Source organism: Carettochelys insculpta, chromosome 7 (assembly GCF_033958435.1).
Source record: "Carettochelys insculpta isolate YL-2023 chromosome 7, ASM3395843v1, whole genome shotgun sequence".
Lineage (NCBI taxonomy): Eukaryota > Metazoa > Chordata > Testudines > Carettochelyidae > Carettochelys > Carettochelys insculpta.
In genome coordinates, this window is record NC_134143.1 from 63037722 (window position 1) to 63054138 (window position 16417).

General features: G+C 44.6%; 1 protein-coding gene across 17 annotated transcripts in view; it reads left to right on the forward strand.

Moving 5' to 3' along the window:
- Positions 1 to 16417, forward strand: part of ABLIM1 (actin binding LIM protein 1) — a 299900-nt gene that overhangs the window by 166015 nt on the left and 117468 nt on the right. For all 17 annotated transcript variants that reach the window (XM_074999086.1, XM_074999099.1, XM_074999098.1 and 14 more), the window contains exon 4: positions 1657 to 1766. In XM_074999086.1, coding sequence (XP_074855187.1) covers positions 1657 to 1766 — 110 coding nt within the window. The remainder of the gene's footprint in view (positions 1 to 1656; positions 1767 to 16417) is intronic.

Genomic DNA, 16417 nt, shown 5'->3' on the forward strand with positions numbered 1-16417 from the left:
AGCATCCAGGCTTTATGGTTGTGGAAACAATCTTACAAAATGAACTGAAAGTAAACGATGCAGGGATGCCTTCTTGAGTCTGCAGACAGTGGAGGTGCCTCTGCTACCGCTTATAGTTTTACCAGCAGAAATAGTCTGAAATCAACACAACAATAGTTTCACTTCTGCTAATCAGAATCATTTAGGTAGCACTGGCACCATCCAGTCTTCTGCTATGTGCAGTAGCAACAGAGACGGGTACAAGATTTCACAGGGAAGGCGAAGCAGAAATCATAGAGTCTGGACAGAGTTAAAGTAGCTCCTTGTAGCAGCTGGTGGCCATAATGAGATGTAGAGAAGAGCAGTTCTCCAACAACCAGAAAGCTCTGGAATCAGGGGGGAGAGTCCTCCTTTCCACCAGCTAGAGGCAGGGATGATGAGGAAGATAAATTTCCCTGATAACTAGAGGTTGATACGAAAGAGGGAGCCATGCATTGGTGTTCAGGTGAGGAGACTGCCTCTCTATCTGGGAGGGCAGGTGGGCTGGACTTCTAAATTACCACTCTCATCTTTCGTAGCTGCTTTGGAGTTTGGCCAATATTTCAAGTCCTGATCTACATGTTTGGTCCATCATTTTTAAAAATAACAATGTGCATGGATTGGCACAGTGTGGAAGAGTCCATGTCCCATGTATGTTGCAGGAGTATGTCCTAAATATTTGTAAAAGCAAATGATGGTCTGAAACTCACCTGTAAAAATGTATCATGTCAACTTGTGTGGAACAAATAGAAGACCAGTCATCAATGACATTTCAGTTTGTTTTGCAGAAAAAAACTGATGCTGATTTTTTTTAAGGACACTTCTGCTAATATGCACTTATGGGTGGGTTGAGATGCAGGCTGAAGGTATCAATAAATTAGCCCTATGTACTTTTTGGAAGATTTGGAGTTAGAAGATGTTTTCCTAATTTTAGTGAACTGCAATAAAGTGCTTGACAACCATGTCCACAGAATGGGTACAACAAGGTTCAGCAGCGGTGCAGGCTTCTCTCCTGCCCCACCAGTAAACCGCCAGCCTTGCTGTAGGCCTAGCCCTTGCCCTCTACTGATGGGGAGGGGGTTGGCTTTGTAATGTGGGCACCTGTTTAAAATTCTAGGACCAGGAGCGTAACCACTCACTCTTTCCTGTGGACCACTGCACCAGCCACTGGATAGTTCTGACTTTCAGTCACTGAACCTATCCCTGTCTGGTGAATCTTTGAGTTGAACAACTCTATACTCCTTCAAGAGCCCATGAGTCCTCCATCCACTGTTCCCCTTCCGCCTGCGCCTCTCTGCTGTTGGGTGCCATTAGTGACATGCTAAGACAATCACTGCTGTAGCTGCACAGTCTAAGTGAACTCTGCTGTGTGCTTCTCTTTAGACTCTGTGCAGCTGGTATTTTTAGGGACCAACATACCAATCAGCCTAACCTCTGCTCTCCACACAACAGGGAAACCTTTAGCTTTCACCCAGCTGCCTGACTTTGCTCTGGCTGCATTTTAGATATGGTTTGTCCAGAGTTTCTGTATGATATTGCTTTGCACCAGCAGACGACGGCAGGCTCTTGAGAGCGGAAAGAGAATGAAATCGCTGGATTAACCTTGACTAAAACTCACTTGTCTCTTTTGCTCTCCAGACGCCCATTTCCACCTGGAGACCGGGTTACCTTTAATGGAAGGGATTGTCTCTGCCAAATGTGTGCTCAGCCAATGTCCTCCAGTCCAAAAGAGATCTCCAGCTCAAGCAGTAAGTATGCCATAGGCTTTCCCAAGCTTCTCCTGTGTCTAGTAGCCTCAAAAGTTTGCCAAGTATCTCCAATGTTTTGAAACCAGTTTGCTTGGTGCTTATTTGTTGTGAGGAGTGCAGCTAAGGTCTGATTTCTGGAAGGACCCTAGAAAGGCCTTTGTTATTGTGTATGGCAGACACACATTCACAAGTTACAATACAAACTGAGTCACCACAACTGCTGTCTATAGCTATTGTATAAGAAACAGTCAATATTCCTTTAGCGGGACTGAACGGGCTATTAATGATGAAAAGGAGTCTTCAGAATTTATAGGTCCTAGTTTTTCCCATGTGTAATTGCACCAGATTAAGTCTTCAGCTTCAGAAGAGAGCTGTGTCAGGGGAAATTCGTTCTTGCCTCTAATCTGTAATGTTTAATGTAATTACATTATCTTCTAAAAATAATGCCACCAGGATTGTCTGACTCATGCTTCCAGTACAAAGATGTGAACAGAATCTCAGGAGTTATTTTTATAAAGGCTTGTGGGGTATAGGGGACTGGAGAATGTATATGCTTTGCTGCTGCATTTGATGCTTTTTAATCCAAATAAAAGTTTACCCATCCACAATATATTACATGGTAACAGTGATTGTGTACACAGAACAATGATTATTACACAAAAGCATCTGTAGCTGTTGTGGAAGTTGGAGATGAAAAAACCTTTTAAATGTGCCAGCTGCTCCCTGAGAACATAGCATTGTTCCCTGCAGTACATTCTTTAGTGATTTATCCAGTCTAGTTTTGAGTCCCAAGCAATGATGCTTTTATTATTTTCCTAGGAAGTCATGACTTGCCTATTAGTACTGGACCTGGACAAGGAGAACTGCTCTGTGTTTTGGGAGAAGAGTGGTAAATGTTGTGAGAGCCTAGCAAGGCCATCCTTAGCTATGTAGGGTACCATGAAATTTAGGGCACCAAGTTTTTGCAGACTTCATGGTGCTGTGGTATGCAGCATTGTGGGCACTGGGGGTCATCCCTTCTTCCCCCAAGCCACCTCCCCTCAGTGATGCAGCCCAGGGAACTAACACAGGGCCTGGTGGCCGCAGCAGAAGTCAGGCCAACCCCCACACTCATCGCTGTGGAAAGATGCAGGGCCACCCAGCCCCAGCCCACTCCACTCTGCTGGCTCTCAGCCATGTCACTGCATGTCCCACTGCCAGTGCGTGCAGCAGGCAGTTCCCCCCCTTCCCCGAATGATGCGCCTGGTAGCTGGAGAAGTGGTGCTGGCTGGATTTGTATTCTACTTCCCACTGCTGCTGGGTGAGTTAAAGGTGTGCCTGACTGCTACTGCCTCTCTGCCCTGGAGCTCAGCCTTTGCTCCCCCAGAGCACCAGAACTACTAGGGATGGCCCTGGATCCTAAAGTGACAGGTGTCATTAAATACAAAGCTGGCTTACGTCCCTGCTCTGTTAACAGAGGCTCAGAAGTTATATGACTTAACTGAGATCTGTCACTTACTGAAGTGGGAAATGAAAAGCTGGCCTCTCTACTCCTTGTCTCTCCCTAACTATTAGACACACTGTCTCCCCAGTATCTTGAAATGCCTTGGGAAGTGAGTCTTCTATACATTTATTAATTCAGGTCAGTTTGGGAGACTCCAGTTGCCACTAGGGCTAAGGGGCAATTGGTATTTTTAATGGCAAGCACTAATGTCATCCAGCTGACTAGCACAGCACCCCGAGCTAGGTTTTTAATTTTTTTGGTGGTGCATATTCCCGTGTGCCTTGGTGCACAGAAAAGTTATTCTGCACCTGGATGGAAAAAATTGGAGGGCACATTCGTTGTTTCCCACTGTACTAAGTGCTATAAAACCACAGTGAAAAAGCCTGTAAGAAATTTAATGTGTTACTTGGACACCTATGTGCATCTGTTCGTGTGTGTGTGTGTGTGTGTTGTGATTTTGTGAATGGACTTGTAGCTAGTTAGTTATAATTTCTGGAGTTTCTGGTCATTTTCTTGCAATTTTTTACCAAAAAGAAAGAAATAAAGGTTGGCACAGGATTTGTTCAGAAAGCTGGGTCTTTTGAACTGACTTGATTTCTCCTGTCTTGATGTTCATAACTCCACATAAACTGCCAATAATCCACCGTGATTGAATAGACCTTGTCAGCTCTGGCCCTCCCCTTTACTGAGACCCCCTCTTTAAACCCTCCTCTGAAATCCCCCACACACATACACTCACGCATCTGACAAAGCGGGTCTTTGCCCACAAAAGCTTGTGCTCCGAAATATCTGTTAGTCTGTAAGGTGCCACAGGACTTCTTGTGGTTTTTGTCCTCTGAATATATTTGTTTCAAGCTGTCGGTTGTCACTTCAACTCTATGGCACAGTAGCTGAGATGTCTTGCTGGTACCAATGGATAAAGAGTAATTAGTGTAACATATTCCAAATCTCCCCCACTCTCCTGCAGGCTGAGTCAATAATCATCAAACTTTCCTGATGTCTTTTTCCCTCTTTTCAACAAAGTCTGTAAGGCAGTTCCATTTTTTGAATGTCTGTTGTACATCATGTACTGGTGGTCCGTTTTCTCTGCTTGGTTTTAAGTAGCTTAGTGAGGAAACTTATTGCAAAGAAACTTAAGGTGGGCATGGAGGAATGTGGTAGGCTGAAAGTCTGGACTAACTAATGTCAACCCACTTTTCATGCTGATGCCTCCTGCTGGCCATCTTGGGGATTAGTTCTGCAGGTCAGTGCACACACTCCTGATGGCATCTTGGCTGCCATCACATCTGCTCTCAGGCCCATGTCACTGCAAGGACCACAGTGTTATGGCCCTCTGGCCATGTAGTGATCTGTGCTGCACCTTTTCAGCAGCCGTGAAGTCAACTATCCAGGCAGTCAGTGTTCCAACCAGATCCCTTGTGGTAAGTGGGAATGTGGGAACCAAGACCTGTTCATTACTCCAGGTTCTGGCACGGGGGACACTGTAGATGGCAGCCATGTGCTATGTCATTTTTTAACTCCTTAGTAATTTCTTTGGGCCAATTCCCCATGGCTCCAGCTCCTTCTTCACTCTTACCTTTGGGCCTTGATGTGCCCAGAGCTCCTCTGCTTCTGTCTAGGACTGGTCTCTCCAGTGTAGTCACTTACATCCAGCTGCAAGGCACCCAGTCCTGCCTCTTTGAACTCCAGGGAGGAACTGACCATGCTTTGCCAGTCAGCTATTCTTATATGGGCCTACTCGGCCTTGATTGGCTGCTTCTCACATCCCCTCCCCTATTGGCTGCTTTCTTTACACATTACCCATGTCTCTTTTAACACTTTACAGGCCAGTGTGGGATGGGCAGTCCATCACAGCTCTCACTAGCGATTTTTCTGATTTGCAATAATGTTAACCTGAAGTTTGCTCATCAGGGTTACTTCAAAGTTGGGACAAATGAAAGGCAAGTTTGCAGCCTTGCTTAAGAAGATTCAAGGGAAAGCAAATGCCTTTTTATATACAGGAGTGAATTCTTTTGAATGCCATCACCCTAATATTGCTGCAATCTCTTCTAATGCAGCGTCAGTGGAAATCAAAAGGAAAAGCCTCTGATTAATTCAACTCTTGATTTCTCTGTGGAAATACCTGGGGCCCTACTGCAACCTTAAATGTTTTACATGCTTGATGTATTCCTGAACTCCAAACCCATTATCTTTAAAAAGAAGACTTTTTACCAACTAAAAGAAGCTCTCTTTTTATCTCTTTTTTCTGGTTTCTATGGACCTCCTCTCTCAGAGCATAGCAGTACATTTTGAGCAGTCATCATCTGTAATGCAAGCATGCCAACCCTCTAAATACTTCAAGCTCTAGGTGGTAAATTATTACCATTTTTATTAATGTTAACAGAGAATCTGATGTAAATGTCTGCAAATAGCTCCGAAAATGGAATGGATTGTGTTTTGGTACCTTAACTGTTCATTTGACAATTTGATAAATGTGAAGTGACCTACAAAGGTGTGGGTATATATAGCCAGATGCCTAATAGCTCAAATGTGATGAGAAATGATGGCATTTTGAAGAGGCCAGCTCTGCGTGGAGAGGCTGAAGGGCCATCAACAGGGATTTTAAAATTGCATAGCTGGAGACATTGTACCTCAAAAGTTCAAACCCCTGGCAAAGATGCAAAAAGTGATCTTCCCTGCGGATAAGTAAGGATTAAATACTTCTGTCACGTGCATTATTGTTGAATAGTAACAAAGAGGAAGCCGTGCTAGTCTATACACTATCAAAACAAAAAGTAGTCAAGTAGCACTTTAAAGACTAGCACAATGGTTTATTAGGTGAGCTTTCGTGGGACAGACCCACTTCTTCAGACCACAGCCAGACCAGAACAGACCAGTCTGGCTATGGTCTGAAGAAGTGGGTCTGTCCCACGAAAGCTCACCTAATAAACCATTGTGCTAGTCTTTAAAGTGCTACTTGACTGCTTTTTGTTTTGATAGTGCATTATTGTGTGTGTGTTTTCTACAGTGATCAGGTTTGTTAGGCAGTTTTCTGATTGCTCTCCTCTGCACCTGTTTCCTCACTTTTTCTTGATAGCAAATTATCTAGAATCCACTGTCCATGGGTTCATCTTATCAGACATCCCCCCACCATCAAGTTGAGGAGACATCTTTGTGGCAGGACTGTAATCGGTATGCTTAGTACCAGGCATTGTGGTTTTCAAGTTTTATTCAGATCTCCTGCATCAGAGGTTCTCAGCCTGGGGGTACGTGCACCTCTAGAGGTGCTCAGAGGTCTTCCAGGGGTACTCAACTCATCTAGGTCTGTGTATCTTATCTTGGGGTAGTCACAGGATGGGTTATGGGGAATCTCAGGTACAGGGCTGGCATTAGGACGTGACAGGCAGGGGAATGGCCTCGGGTTCCATGCCGCAGGGGGGCCCATGATGCTAAGTTGCATGCTTCTGGCCCATCTCCTGGGGCTCAGGCTTCTCACAAGCAAAAAACAGGCTCAAGTGTCACACTAAAACATAAGCATGATATTTATATTCCGAGTGCTTATTTTAGAATTATATGGTAAAATGAGAGAGACAGTAATTTACCAGTAACAGTGTGTTTGATTTGGTAAGCAAGTAGTTTAAACTTGGGGTATGGAAGACAAATCCTGAAAGAGGTACAGGAGTCTGGAGAGGTTGAGCACTATGTGTTTAAACAAATGTGTTGCAAGGGTAGAAAAAAAATGTGTGTCTGAAAATTGTAGGTATTGGGGATTCTCATAATTTTTTTAAAAGAGGATACTTTATTAGAAAAAAAAAAATACTGAGAAACACTCTACCACGTGATCCAATTGCCTCTTCCCTTCCCCCGAGTATTCTTCATCTACACCAAAGTCATAATGAAAAATGCTATTCCAGGACTGTTGATGTCATGGTTTCTCTGAAGACCGATTGTACTTTGGAGTGGGAAATTATGAGACAAAGTCTTTTGTTGGGGTGTTTTGTTTGTTTGTTTCTGTTTTGTGTTTGGATAGTCATGGCGTGTTGCCTCAGTGTCGTTTTTTGTTGTCTCCAACAAGGTTATGCAGCTCTCTGCTGAGGAAAGGTTGTTTAGGGATTAGGGCTCAAGAGACTAGCAATACCATACCCCCATCGTCTGTACTTCTGCACGGCGGCTTTCAGAGCTGGGTGGCCAGAGAGTAGCAGCTGATGGCCAAGGGCCCAGCTCTGCAGGCAGCAGCACAGAAGTAAGGGTGTCAATGCCACATCATACCCTGCTTTCTTCTGTTCTGCTGCTGAGGTTGCTCTGCCTTCAAAGCTGAATTTCTAGCCAGCAGCCACCATACTCCAGCTGTCCAGTTCTCACATCAGTGCTGCTGTGAGTAGTGCACAGTGCTCAGGGTAGCAATACCGCAACCCCCATACAATAACCTGGTGCACACCCATGTGTCCCCCCCCAAAACTCCTTTTTGTGTCAGGACCCCTGCATTGCAAAGTTGGGGGATTTCAGATTTAAATATCCAAATCATGAAATTTACCATTTTTGAAGTCCAATAACCATTAAATTGAACAAAATGGACCATGAGTCTAGGAAAGCCCCACTCATTTCACTTTGACTTTTATATTTTGACTACATGTTAATGTGCTCAGACTTAATGTTAATATAATATTAAAATATATAATATTGTACATTTACATATATTGACTATTGCATTGCCTTTTGACATGATCAGTACTGCTATTTTCAATTAAGATGTATAAATATGTCTGATAGGTGGGCAGAATACCTTACATCAGCACTCCGCAGCACTCTGCATTGGCCTTCCCTTCATTTCCAGGTGCAAAGCCCCATACGCCACTCTTTGGATGGTGCCTCTTTTGCCCTATCCATCATCACGGCATTTGGGGTCACAAAATGTGCTCTTGCTATCAGTTCTGTATTTATACATATGGGGTTTTCTGGCAGGGCATTGATCTGACAGAGCCAGTTTACTAGCCTTCATGGCACTGTGCAAGGCTGATCTGTTAACAGAGGCTTTTGGCAGAGGGGTGCCTTTTTGTTTACTGAAGTGTCTTTTTAGCTAATATGCTGACTTGTTTTTGTCTGTTAATGGGCCCAGAAGCAGTTGTGAATAGTGCATAAAAATACTAGTCGTGTTTTAGAATTGTTTGATGTTCCTGTAACCTTGCTCTGAGCTCTTTTAACCACACAGTTAACGTATCTTTGCTCTTACTGTAGTTGCATTATTCAAAGTATATGTCAAAAGAATATGTAGAGTATTGCCCAATATTTCGGCATTGTATTTGGCGGCATGAGCAGATGTAAGCGCAGTTCCAGGAAAAAGTTTCCCAGAGATGAGACAGTTTTGGATACACTGGAAACTCGACTATCACATTCAGGAAAAGTGCTGAAAAGTATGTCAGGAACCCAAGGTCGCTCAAGTGGTATCTGGGAGACTTACTTGTTCAAGGTCTGGCATTTTGTAGGTTTTGGATTGCTGATGTTATCCAGACCAAACGGCCTTCAGGAAAAGTGCAATTAGATATGCCTCCTTGCAGCTGCTGGAGATTAGACCTGTTTGGGTTAGTGTTCTCCAAACACAACAATGGAAGATACTGCAGATAGTCTCCAGAAGTGGTGATACAGAGGCCGCTGTGCTGAGGGCGGATGGTAGAGAGAGGGGCTAGTTTGCAGTGTTTCGCTCAGAAACAGGAACCTGTGTGAATGAGTCAGTATGATAAGAAAAAAGTGACCTAGTGTGGCATAGTACTAATGGCATTGTCAGTACCAGCTGCTGGCTGCTCTATCATGTGTGACTGGTCAAGGGGAACAATGGCCATTCAATAGGGAAAATTCTGGTCTTGACCTTATGTATGCTGAGTGCCTCTTCAGGGATGCTCTGTGTGTTCAGCCCTAAGGATCTTGTGGGCTCAATGACAACCTAATGCTGAGTGTGAAAACTGAAATTGGTTCTGCCAGCCAGACTGTAACAGGTCTTTGTGCAAAAATAAATAGGCATGTGGGTGTTAGTTAAGGACAGAGAATCAGGCTTAATTTAGGAATCTTGGCTTCAGTTTTCATATAGTTGCAAAGTACTGCTGCTGCCCAAAAGGTGCTTAGTTAAAAGTTTCCCCCCGACCCCCATGTCCTGAACTAGCAGCAGGTTTATGCTGAGGCTTTACATGCTGCTCCACTTATTGGGCATTATTGGGCTCTATGGCTTGTGGCTACTTCAGATTTCTACCACTTTACTTATACTGAATGGTGTCTTGACTGCACAAACAGGTGCATGAAATCTGGTGGGCTTTCAGAGCAGGATATTAGCAGGTGGGACTGCTGGGAGGGTCTTGTTGGGTGTCTGCTGTGTCCCAGGTCATGAGCTGCTGCAACAAAACAAGCATTGCCTCCTCCCCCAGCTTTAAAGACTGGGACGGGGGAGGGAGTGGTGAAGTAGCATCTTTGATTGGACAAACTTCTCTTAATGAAAGAGACACGCTTTGAAGCTAAGTAAAGCTGGCCTGCAGAAGACCTCTGTGTAGCTCCAAAGCTTGTCATCTTTCACAGACAGAAGTTGGTCCAATAAAAGTTACTTCATCTCTCTTATATCCTTGGACCAACACAGCTACACCACAGCAAACAGTGCCTGCATGGTGGCAGCTAAGATATGGTGATGTTTACAGCTTCATGGTTTGTCCTACAAATCCAGCATACTATTCAGCTAGTGGGACTCCGACAGCTGAAGTACAGTTGTGAAGGGAACTGCCTAGGTTTGATCTACACTACAGAGTAGTGACAGCTCCGTTTCATCCCCAGGACAGCGGGCTTCAGCTGTGATCCTGCTTGGGACTGACAGCTTGGAAGTTTGCCTTCTGGGCAGGGGGGTTCCAGCTGTCAGTGCCCCATAATGCACCTGGCAGTTAAGTCGGTGGGAGCACCCTGGTGAGGTCATGCACCATTAACAGAGAGGGTGCAGGGTGCACCTAAGCCATGGCAGTAATGACGGGGTGCTCTACTGTACACTGACCTAAACTTAGATCAATTTAATTTTCTAGTGTAGACAGTGCCCTAGGACCTGGAGAACTGATTTTGCATACAGGGAAGGAGGGTTTAGCTCAAATTGGTGGCATTTCTGTCAGTTTCACAACAAATTTTGATTGCCACATCTGATCAATTCCAGAATATGGGCAAATGTTCTAGCTGCTAATGGCTGGAACCCTGCTGATTGGAAATTCCAAAAGGGTGAAATGAGAGACAAAAAAAGGCCCTGGGCCCTGACACCAGTGGTATAAAGGGGGAAGGAGGGATATACACAGCCCCTGATATGGTTTGAGGGGGCTAGATGGAGGGTAGTTGGGATTCCCTGTAGTCGATGGAGATGGGAGGATGACTCTCAGGAAAGATGCATGGGGGATGAAGGGATACAAAGAGCCATCTGGTGTGCAATGAACTCAGTTTGCAGAAGCAGCACAAGACTGTCTAATCCTTCATCCTTTTCTCCACCATGTGTTGTTATAGTGCTAGCAGCAAAAGGTTACTGTACTGTTGAAACACGGGGCAAAGGCAGGAGTCTAAAATCTGGATTGCTGTTTAGCATCTGTAGCTGCAGAAAACGCTGAATGATCTCCCAGGTGGCTAAAGATTTTGACAACTCCTGGAGCTATTTGCAGACATAACAGGATCCTGGCAAGAGTCCTGTTCTGCAGGGTTTAAAGCCTGGTAAATATTCAACCCTTCACTTCTGGACACCTGGCTTCCCTTATTAGCATTGCTACTGGTGGGAGAAAAGCAAAGAGCACCATTCTCTCCTTGGGAACACACACAACTCATTAGAAGAAACAAAGGAAACTCCAGCTGGGTGACATGGATGAGGACTATTGCAGACTGCAGAGTAAGAGATTAGCCTGCAGAAGAACAGCTTGTTTCCCAGGCAGCTAAAAGAGAAGCTGGAATCCTGTGCAGCCAAACAAAGCTTTTGCTTTCATGAAGAGCCCTTCATAATCCAGGCATCACAAAGCGCTCACTGGTGAGTCACTGAACATAATGATAGGGTAATGCCTACGCAGGCAAATGTGTCAGCCATGTCTCAGTCACTCGTGACCAGTGGTGACTGAACAATTTGTGTTGGCCATGGTTCCAAAGTGGAAATCCCAGACTGGAGCTTCCCAAATTCTTCTGGACTGAAAGTGAAGATCAACCAGGAGAAGCCTTTAATAGAGGCTAATAACTCTGGGATAGGCAGTTTGGGCTCAGCCAGATCCATCTTGACCAAGACATATCTAGGAAACTTGCCACAGTGTTAAGCATTTTGATTCTTCTTTTTGAGATGCAGCCGGTTTGATTCACTGGCTGTTTATCATTCAGAACAGTTGGATCAAGTAGAACTTTTGTAGATGCTGCCTCCATAAACATCTCATGCTGCTGAGCCCCTGCAGAAGAGTCCAAAATTCTTTATTCAGCTTAACTGACTGCATCCAAGTCTGACTTGCTCTCTCACCTTTTTACATCAAACCTTTCTTCTCTGCAGAGAATCTACAACTGCAGATAGAGGGACCTGCTGACGATAATTAGATGGACCGAGGGTGATTTATTATATTGATTTTAGTGGGCATTTTGCCAGGAGTAATACTAAATTAAAAGGACCTTTTCATGGTATATTGTATCATTTTTTAAAATATCCTTTGTCCCACTTGCTATTCACAGCACTCTTTCCCTTAGGAAATTTAACTCCCTCTGATGTGTGCACACTGCTTTTTATTGCAAGACTGATCAGCAAATGTAGGGCTGCTGGCATGGATTTGTTTTGCTTTTAGGAAGAAGGAAACTACTAGCACATTTTGTTCTGACACTGATGGACAAGTCCATCCCAGCAGATCTGATTGCAGTATCAGTGCCTTCAACACTAAACTTGAATCCAAATCAAACTCCTACATCAAAAATCCTGATTTTTGGTGGGAAGATTCAGACCCATCTCCTGATTTGATTTTTAGCAGCTTAGCTCTCTCTTAAAAATAAGGCGCCAGTACCATTTATATAGTAATTGGTACCTGGTAAATGGGTAGAGAGAGGTCACGTTTTCAGTCTTTGGCAACTGTGCCATGTGAGTTCAATCAACTTGCAAAGTCATAATGAAAGCACTCTTTAGGCATTGCCTTCTCCTGTGGGAAATCGTTTACCTAGAAGAACTCTTCACTATGCTTTACATTCAGGAATAAGAAAGCCAAAGGGATCCCAGGAACCTTGCTGGGTGGATAAGAGTCATGTAAAAATAGTATCAGAGAGGTAGCCGTGTTAGTCTGTATCTTTGAGTACAACAAGAAGTCCTGTGGTACCTTATAGACAAACAGATATTTTGGAGCATAAGCTTTCGTGGGCAAAGACCCACTTCATCATACATCTGGTGAAGTGGGTCTTTGCCCACGAAAGCTTATGCTCCAAAATATCTGTTAGTCTATAAGGTGCCACAGGACTTCTTGTTGCTCTCATGTAAAAATAGTGAATTCTGCAATATGATGTCAGTTCTATTTGCTTTTATTTGTCCTACTCTTGCTTCAGCACGAGCTTTAGGCATGTCTAACTGTGAACAGTGCATGAAGATTCCCATAAAGACTCCTTTGTTTAACTAAAAGGGTAAAAAGTCACACTCTGATTTGCGTTCCCTGATGCTGGCGTAGAGGGGCACCTGTTCCCTATCTCTCTACCAGCGGATGCCTTGGCACCTGGGCTGGGGACACTTTCTCTGTAACGTGGGTTCCCTTGGGCTGTACACGAGATGCTGTGTATAGATGCCGCTTGAGAGGATGCCTGCATGTTTTAGGTGACCTGCGAACAATGTTCCCTCTATTTTTTTTTCCATCCACGTATGGAATAAATTTTATGCAGCTGTGCACCGTCAATAGAAACACGTGCTGCTGGCTGTGGGAGGCAGTGGGTGCTCTGCTAATCAGCGGGGCAGCATTTGAATCGCTCCTGGATGGCCACTTATAGGGGATACTGCCTATGACCACTCGGTGCAGACTCCCTGATGGAGGGGGAGGGGGGCATGTTGAGATGCACTCTCCCCCTTGAGGCTTCCATCCGTTTGTAAGGTGGCAGAAGCCAGTGCAAATGTGGGTGTCATTTTTTGTGCAGTGGAGAGCTGTATGGGAGGATATGTGTGTGTTCACTGACAGATTTCAGGGATGGCAGGCAATCCAGACAGCCTTGGGTGAAGTTGTAGTCAGCATGCTTAGGGTTAATGCAGCAGTGTCAGCTCTGAGCCCATCGCTGGGGTGTGCTGCAAGTGATGCAATCAAGCTGTGGGAAAGCTACGCTGCGATTGGTCAAAGCGGGGAAAGAGCAAAACCCGCTGCTTAATTTAGACAGTGACAGATGAGTTGCTGTGCAGGATGGCTGGCTCTGTCAGGTGTGGGGAGTGAGTCGGAAGCTGCAGAAGCCAAATGTATGTTCCATCCAGATCTTCAACCGGGGAAGTCTCATGGATGGTGCTCATCTGTCATTACTGTCCCAACGTGCAACTTCATGGGACACTCTAATGAGACTGTACATGCTGGTTGCGGGATGAAGATCTTAATAACGTGTCACTTTAAAATGTAGCACTTCCACCCCCCCCACCTCCGCCTGCCACCCTCATTCAGGCAGACATTCATGGTACATTTCAGGAGCCCTTTGTTCTTTTCCGTGTTTGATTTAGCCCTCTGGACGCTTGGAATGTGGCACTGTTACACACAGTAAATACGTGGGAGTGTATCTTTAGACTGAGCTGGCCCCATCAGAGCACGTTCAAGAGGCGTATTGGAAACGACCCCTTTGTTAGACGGTACAGTGTGTGGGAGCTTTAGGAAACCCCAACATTTTATATTGCTGTGCTACGCCCCTAGCAAGCCACATGGAGAAGGGAGGGATGCATTTGGCTTGTGTTGTGCAGAGGGAGGGTAACACTCCCATCCAGAGCCAAAGTGCCTGGATTTTGTGTGTGATGCTATGAGAGGGGTTAGTGGAATAGAACTGAACTGCTGAAGCAGCAGGTACCCAGTGGGGCTCCAGTGTCCCCTCCATCGCTACCACTCCAGCCCCTGCGCTGGCTGTTTGTTACCATCAGTAGTACTCAATGCTGTTTCTTTCGGGCAGCTCCCACAATGTGCTAGGCTACATACAAACATAGGAAGACGCTATTCCTACCCTGAAGAGATGACTAGGGGCTTTTGCTACTTGTTGTTCCGTGTGCACGGTGTTAGTGCCACTGAATCCACATAACGATGGACCATGCAACTTCAGTGCCCCTATAGACTAAGAGATTTTTTGGAGCATAAGCTTTCGTGGGCAAAGACCCACTTCGTCAGATGCCACTGATGAAGCCATTCTTTGCACATGAAAGCTTATGCTCCAAAAAATCTGTTAGTCTACAAGGTGCCACAGGACTTCTTCTTGTTTTGTGGATACAGACTAACACGGCTACCCCCCATACTTGTCCTCAGCGCCCCTGTAGCTCCTTTCCGTGCTGGCCTGTCTGAGGCCAGTGTATAGCCTGGGCTGTAGTACGCCTTTTGTAGCTGCTGAGCCCATCCACGCTGTTCTGTATTTCACCCCAAGTGGGTAGCACATGTTACACAGACCCTGGTGAGTTGAGTGGCTTTTGTTCATAGAATTTTTATGAACAAATGGTTTCCTGCCCTTAACCTAGGCTATATTTATCTCCTTTCTACTTTAGCAGTGGCTGAGTGAGAATTGCGTGCTTTCTATATTTACAAGCAGCTGTTTCACCAAAGAAGATAAACACTTCTGTGAACAGGGCAACTACAGTAGGACAGCACAAGCAATGTGACCTTAGCCAAGTCACTCAACAGCTCTGTGGCATCAAATGAAATGGAGCTAATGATGCTCTATCACCTTTGTAAAGAGCTTTGAGACTTGTAGCAGGAAGGACATGGGGAGGTATGAAAAGCCATTGTTGTTGTCAGTATAAAAGAACACACTATTTCAAATGTTTCTATAATCTGAAGGGTGTGGTCCTCAGCACTTCCAAGCACCTGTAATATCCACAGTCTTCACTGTGATGAGAACCTCTCAGCATTTTTTGCTTAATTGGGCAGGATGGATTTTCTAATAATAATAATAACAATAATAAAAACTTACTCTGTCTAGTGCAATGGTAGGATAGGAACAGCACAGACTGAGAGTTTTGCCTTATCCAGCGTCAGGGAGGATGAAAGCTGTTACTGGAACTTCTGGCTAAAATTAAGAGGTGATAAGTTAGAGGCATTAAAGATCAAGGAAGCCGATTGAGGTTTATGATGTCCATGATAACTTGGAGGCATTAGAGGCATTTGAGAATTATACTGGTGAAAAGACATCTTGAAATCTTGATGTTGCTTGTCTTTGCAACACAACATCAGGAGGCTCAGACATATATGTTACCATGTCAGAATCTTGCATTGGTTTGATCTTCCTCTCTTTCTTCCTGGATGGTAAGTGTTCAGCATCTGCTTGATGCTTTCCTTTGCTTGGACTGTTATGCAGACAGTTAAAGACCCATTTCAGTAACTTGGGGCCTGAGTCTCTTCTCATTTTCAGCAGCATAAATTTGGAACCTTGTTGCTAGCCATGGATTTGTACTGGGGTAAACTACCCTAACACGAGTGTTGGATTTCTCAGGCATCCTTGGAGTCTGCACACTGCATTTGTACTCTGAAGATCAATGACTTGTTTGAGATGCCTGAAAATCAAGAGTTTGGTTGCGTAAATATTCCTTCAGCTGCAGTTATTGGGTTGACATGTCTTCATTGTTTCGTTAATGACTCTTGTGTTCAACCGCTTGATGTCATTTTGAGGATGTGATATTCAGCTCCAGGTATGTCTTATGTCTACACAACAGACTTATTATAAAATAAGCTGTTCTGGAATAGGTTATTCCTAAATAGTTTATTTTGAAATAATGCTGCTGTACACAAAAAATACATTTCAAAATAGCTCTTAGTTATTTTGAAATACATAATCTACACACAGCCGCATCTACACTAGCTCCTTCCTTTTGGAAGGGCCATGGTATTGAGGGATTTTGACAGATGCAAATGAGGCACTACCATAAATATGCAGCACCTCATTAGCATAATGGCATCCACACACAATTCGAAATTGCTGCTTTTGAAACACACACCGCTCATGTAGATGGGGACCTTTCAAAAGGACCCCCTGG